A 6,980-nucleotide genomic window follows, 5' to 3' on the forward strand; every position below is an offset into this window, starting at 1 on the left:
CATATACCAACAGTTTACAAATAAAACAAGAACACAGTCAGGAATATATTAATATATTGATACACTATAACAGCCATATTAAACTGGCCTTCTGAATTATTAATTTAATTATTTCATTTTGAGGACATCAGTCATTCATGCCCTTCAGACGTGGCTTTGCCTTTGTATAAATATGTAAATATATTAGTAGTAGTTTATGAATTATAATGGCTATGTATAAATATATTATTATTATTATTCAAATTATAAATCTTTATAAGTTATTTTTTTTTAAATAAGATTTCTCTTCTAAATCTTAATGTAAAATATAATGTACTCTGCATCTGACACTTAATTAGAAAATTGCTAGTTATTGCTAAAAAAGGGAAAATTACTTATTAAATATAATTACTATTTGATTTTATGTTTTCAATGCGCTTGTTAGATGCGCTTTTTTGGGCTTCAAAATCCAAGTTACCTTTCACTCCCATTACAAAGCTTGGAAGGGCCAGGATATTTTTTAACATAACTCCAATAGTGTTTGGCTGAAAGATAAAAGTCATATACACCTTGAGGGTGAGTAAATTATGGGATCATTTTCATTTTGGGATGAACTAACCCTTTAAATAGAGGCCTAGATATTTTTTTATTGAGTGATATGATTTGACATTAATTGATTTGATATGAAAATGACTCAAATCAATTAAATATTTATTTAACAAAATATTTGCAAACAGAAAAAAGCATTATTAATTGACAAGGCTGTTAGTAGATTTTGTAACAGACACATTTCTATTATTTGACCAAGTGGGCACAAATCTTAAAGTGGCCAAAAATCACCCAGGTAATCCGTCTTGCTAATATATTCTATTAGATTCAGTCTGGTAGTGTTCTGATTTTATTATTTGTGAGCGGTAGACTTGTTTACAGGGGTCCTAAAACACAGTTTGACAATCAGATTTAAATTCTTTTCAGCTAAAACAGCAGAAAAACAAGTGGCCCTATAATGACAATATCGTAAAAAGTACAGGATGATGGTAATGATGAATACCATAAAATCTTGCAGTGCATCACCACAAAGAAGCCACCCAAAATACAATAAATAAATAAAACAGATGGACACTGAAATTAGTGAATGACTGACATGCAGGACTGAACAAGGGCTTGTATGGGGAGCGAAAGTTGCACCTGATCTTTACTGCTATTGACGGCTCCTGGTTTTTTCTTCTTTTTCACAGGACTGGAGGAGGATTCGGAAGGGGAGTGTCCGTTTGAGGAGTGAGGGGGGCTGGAAACCTTGCGCTTAGGAACGGTCCTTTCCCCTGGACCTTGATCAGAGACTGCACAGCAATGGGACAAATTACTGATGTAAACGTAGAGTAAAAAATGTACAAAACTAAACCATACTGAAAGACATCAAAACATCAACAAATATGGAAGCTGACACTTTTGCACTGTTTTCACACTTGAATGTGGAAATAAATGAGGCACACTCATCACATCAAGGACAATTCTCACCCTTGGATCGTGTTGCAATTTCCATCCCTTCAATTGCATCTGACTCCTTCTCTTCTCCTTCAGCCAAACTGCCACAATGAAAATAAATTAATGATATTAAATCTCCATTTTACACCTACACCTGCTGGTTTGTCATAGTGGCACCTGTATTTCTGATATCATTCATTTCTGTTCAAAAACAATCAAACAAAAAAACTTTTTTACACAAATTGTTAATTTTTCACCTTCAGGCGGAATTTTTTTTAGCAATCATGAAGCTAAAAAAACATGATAAAATCTAACCCAACTTCACCATTTTACCAAACACCAAGCAAGCAAATGCCTTCATAAAGTATTTCACTGAATTCAGGCTTTATTTCCACAGCTTGAAGAGAAGAGAAGAGCAGAAGAGAAGGAAGTTCACAGTGAAAGAGCCCTTTGACGTCAGATTCACAGCAGGGCCTCCTTCAGAGTCAACACAATATGCTTATTCTCCACTCCAAGGGCCCGCTAGCTACGGACAAATGCTAATCTGACTCCAAAATGCGAAACTTACAGGTATCTGTAACGTATTATTATATAATTCGTATTGTTGAAGAAACTAAACATTAAGAATAAGCATGAAACATCATGAGGCAGGTGTAAGTCCAAATATACAAATGAACATTTGATACTAGCAAAAGAAAAAATCAGCTGTGGCCTATCCTGATGGTTTCGATAACAAGTGGCATGGCATAAAACATCACATTTCATGTAAACATATACAAAAAGGCAAAGCAGTTTCCACTCTGGATAATAATAATGTGCTTTTCTCCAATCAAAGGCAACACAGTTTAGTTACAACGCTGGCAAAGGTAGCGCCAAGATGGCTGCCTCTCACTGCCAAGAGAGAATTTTCTATTCGAAATTCCAATAAACACACAAACACCATCTGAATGTGATGTGCACATCAGAACAATGGTCCATAACTCATAAGATATAGCGTCGGTTGATGCCAACGCTAAACCTCAATTTCAATTTTGGATGCAGCACGCAGACTTGAGACTTTCCATGCGACATAACGCTTTCCATCTCAGTCATTTTGCAGCCTGAACGGTTTTAAAAAGGCCCCTTTTCTCTCCTGATGCCCGGGTCATTATCACACACGCCCACCATATTTCGTTCATGAACAGAAGAACAGAGCACATCCTCCTAGAACAAACCTCAGGATGTTCAAAAACAAAAATCACACTGTTATTGACAGTCACAAGGTCTGTCCTCATGCGTTTGCACTGATGTGGCAGCGATATCTTGCTATGTCCTGCACCCCCATCCTTCAGAGATGCAGATGGGGAGGGGGTGTGTGTTGACAGCATGCACAAGGCAAACATCTGTAGAGCATGAGCTCTTGCCATCTTGGCCTCCTCACGTCCAACCTGCATGCACCATCCACTCCCCACCCACAGCAGAATCCAGTTCCTCTTACACAAGCAAAAACCCGAACACATGAGTTAAAAATGGCAAAATACAATCACAGAAACATGTATACACTTAAAATACAAGCTTCCTCCCCCCCAAAAACACGCAATCCCACTAGCATTGTATGATTCTCCATCTAAAAACTGACATATAATAACAGCATACCTTTTTCTTTACAGGCACAGTACACAGATTCTTCAGGCTGAGCCTTTTAAATGGGCTTTTTTCAGATTTAAAGGCAATGAGGGATGAGACAAAGATGGGTGCAGAATTTTCCAGAAGGGCCTTGCTCTCCCTGCTGCTCTCAGAGCGATTGTCAATCTTTAACCTCAGCTGTGTGCTGCCGATTGGTTTGAGAGCCACACGGAGGCGCGTGATTGGGCGGCTGGCGTTGTGTGTGCCACACAGGCTCTCCCTGCTCCCCTCTCTCTGCTCTGATACACTGCTGCAATGCAGGGAGGGCTGCTGCTGCTGCTGCCATTTACCAGGAAAATACTCATCTTCTACTCTGAAATCTACCGGTGTGAATGAACACGGGACGTAGATGTTTCGGACAAACATGTCAGATGGTTTTATCCTCCTCCCCCTCCTGAAGTCACTACTAAGGGCGACCATTTTGATCACATTCTCTCTCCTTGCCGTGTTAAGTAAGAGCCGGATGGAGATTTGACAAATGAGCGACTCACAGGAATGCAGTAAGGGCCTTTTTTAACACCATGAGACAAAGAAAAGGCTGGAAAATGTAATCGGAGTCGTGTTAAATTGCAGGTCTTGGGAATACTCCTTATGATCTCCCATTTAGCTGCTGGAGATTACTTACAGTCAGCCGCCTGCCAAAATGAGCTCATGAACCATCTAAAAATATTTTCAATTTGTACAGTAATGTTGTAATAGGATCAATGACATGATGATGCTCATTTTTCTGTCTGGATCTATTGTTTTGGGGGTGTTTTCCCCTCACAAATACACATTAAAAATACCCTTTATACATATAATAACTTGAATAAACCTATAATGAGCATGGTTTTAATTTCTGTATTAAAAATCATTTAGATATTTTTGAGGGGGCATAAGTAAAAAATGTCAGGGTGGCACTGTCTTAATATCATAATGGGAAAAAAGCCTTTTTTTTAAAAGAAAACCGTATTAATTAGTTGCATATTTTATTCTTATCATCATCGTCACCATCATCACTTGTTGTTTTAGAAAAAAATATATATTAATAAAACTTTTATTTCTTCATCTATTTTTGATGGTCAGACAACATGACTTGTTGGACAAAGTTTTTCAAATGTTAATTTTAGCAGTTTTATTAATATAGAGTTTTTTCTTAAACAACAACAGTGATTATGATGATGATGATAAAAACAGGAAATGATGTCATAGAGAGGACTCCTGTAGACCCTTTATGACTGTGTGTCAAGGTCAACAAGTCTCTTAAACATCAGACCTTAGTTAGTTCAGGTTGTAAAATGTCATGTGGTACAACTCATATTTATGAATGAATAATTCCTGATGATATATGTAATTATACAGTATTTGTCTTATTTGTCTACAGCTAATAATAGTAATAAATTCATTTTAAATTTAAATTTGTCTACAGCTAATATAATAATAATAAATTAATTTTAAATTGTTGATAGCCATGATTCAAATAATTAGTTTTCTTATTTTCCTGTAGTAATAATCATCTGCTCTTTTATTTTTAACACATAAAACTCATCCATCCCCCAAAATCTCAGCAACAAAAGATAAAATCACATTTCTAGAAGTATAAGCTAAAACATATTTTAGGAAATCACAAGTGCACATATGCACTGTCAATCAGACAGGTGAACCTGACAGACAATCAGGTTTAATCACTTTAACATACAAACTGTGAAACGCACAGGTTTTTACTTGCAGACAATGACTGCTACAGCAGATTAAAAACTAAAATCACCTCACTTTGATAATATGGTTGTGGAAAAACACCACTAGTCCAGAGTCCTTTGCTATGACCTTCTGATCAGGCCCTTGCTATACTAAATACAGTCTCCAAATACATGCCATCCAAAAGAAATATTTAAAATGCTGAATTCAAACGTAATATTAATGAAGCCACATTAAGTAAAACGCTTATATTCACACACAGACGCAAATACAGTCTTTGTGGTTGCGCAGCTGAAAAAGGAAGTCTGTCTGAAATGGCTGCCAACTCATACCACAACTAAGTTTTGATAAAATGCCTGGCCTGTACTGACTCTTTACACCCCGAGTAAACAGACAGAAGCCTGTATTTAACTTAGAAAGTCAAACACAAGCCTAATTCACCATCTATGTGCATCTATTTATAGAAAAGAGAGTTTCTTCTATTTCAGATCCGATAACTCTGTCAGCGAAATCAATCTGCTGTATGCTTTTGCAAATTAGGCCTATATCCTGAGCAAAATGCACATTCAGCATTATGTCAGCCATTGAAAAGTGTTGCTTTAACTTGCAACCTGAGCCAAAACTCAGCCATTCTACATGTGCGTTTCCTCTCACAGCCAGCACTGTCTGCTCCTCAGGGCCTTCCATTTTGAGAGGCCTGGCCTGTGACACAACCTGACACGACTGTGCTCCTCTCCTACTCTTGAGAAACATTACTAGGACAGAGAACAGAAGAGGCCATTTTGGTCACAGAGTTAGCACAGGTCAGTCATGCGATCCTGGAGACTAAAACACAGTGTGAGTGTGATTTCTGAGTTGCCTCTGCCTGCCAGGATCCAGCTCTTTGGAGTTGGGACAGGTTTTTGTCCCCTGTCTCTCAGAAAATCCAGTATTTCTGCATAACATAATTCAACCATTAGCATTAACAGGTAGTGTAAAAAGCATATAAGCAATGAAAAATCTCTTACCTCTGTGGATGCATGGCTTAAAACAGTAGGTAATGTCAATGCTTATTAAAACATGGAGGACAGCCCTCCCTCTCTCTCTCTCTACACAGCAGTCTCGGCTCTCCAAGCCAGCCAAGCCAACATTCTGATAACAGCTATGAAAGCAGTTCCCTGATTGGCTGGTTTTCAGAGGCAGGATAAAAGGCAGCAGCTGATTGGCTGACACGTTTCCTGAGTAAATGTCTTTTGTTCAGTACAGACAGGCTGTGGCAGGATTGTGGACTAAAAGAGGAGCTAGGCCTTGATCTGTATAGCTAAAACTGAGCTAAATTACTCAAACTTACACAGTCAATCTCTTGTTAAAGATGTTTTACACTTAATTAAAACAAATAATTATTAAAGTGAAATCAGTGTAACTATATACAAGCACAAGGCCTTGAGTCCTGAAATTAAACTTTCCACTGAGAGAAAAAATCGACCTTAAACGATGAATATCAAGTTCATCCATTTTTTTTTGCCTTAATACATATATTTAGATACATTTATGCAGTTAGAGAAGTTCACTCGATTTGTTAATCATTCACTACATTACCTCTAAATCATTCACTAATTCTTACCACATTGATTCTACAAAATCATAACACGGGTTGTTTACAACCTACTTGTTTCCTGAAGTACATTGCTGTTAAGTGTGATTTTACTCTAACAAAAGTATTTTGTATGTCATACAATAATCTAATGTTGCAAATTATTTATTTATTTTGTTAAAATTTAGCCAAAAAAAAAAAAAATGATTTAAGTAAAACTAAATTGTTAAGTTTTAGTTATTTCATGATGTTATAGTTGATCGGTAATCAAACTATAATGAGAGAGACTTAAAGTAAGCATGAAATGGAAGTTGCTATATTCTTTTTTTCTCTATTGTGATGCATATCTGAGTAAAACAGCTTCTCGAACAAGACAAAAAGTAGGGAGGGACTTGATTTTGTCCATTGGCTATTGATTAATATGGATGTTTGTAGTTTGCTTTTGCCGTGATGTCATGTGAGTGACAGGTTGTCCCGCCCTCGCGCCGTAAAAACACAGGAAGTGTCATGTCGTTGCAAGGGGGAGAGGAAGTTATTTTTTATTAAAGATTACAAAGACGCATGAATTAGAAAAAAAAGGTGCACAGGTAAATAATTTATA

The 6,980-nt window shown here is 36.9% G+C and overlaps 1 protein-coding gene across 3 annotated transcripts in view; it reads right to left on the minus strand.

Annotated features, from left to right (window-relative positions):
* Positions 1-5,951, minus strand: part of zmynd8 (zinc finger, MYND-type containing 8) — a 29,864-nt gene extending 23,913 nt beyond the window's left edge. Inside the window, exons 1-3 of one of the 3 annotated variants that reach the window (XM_081358322.1) lie at positions 5,814-5,951; positions 1,498-1,565; positions 1,168-1,319 (exon numbers count right to left, since the gene is read on the minus strand). In XM_081358322.1, the coding sequence (XP_081214448.1) occupies positions 1,168-1,319; positions 1,498-1,565; positions 5,814-5,827 (234 nt within the window). In that variant the 5' untranslated portion in view covers positions 5,828-5,951. Of the gene's footprint in view, positions 1-1,167; positions 1,320-1,497; positions 1,566-3,099; positions 3,205-5,813 lie in introns of those variants that run through there. The other 2 variants (XM_081358323.1, XM_081358324.1) reach the window with 2 other exon arrangements.
* Between the last annotated feature and the right edge of the window lie 1,029 nt (positions 5,952-6,980).

Source organism: Scardinius erythrophthalmus (genome assembly GCF_964197995.2).
Source record: "Scardinius erythrophthalmus genome assembly, chromosome: 25".
Lineage (NCBI taxonomy): Eukaryota > Metazoa > Chordata > Actinopteri > Cypriniformes > Leuciscidae > Scardinius > Scardinius erythrophthalmus.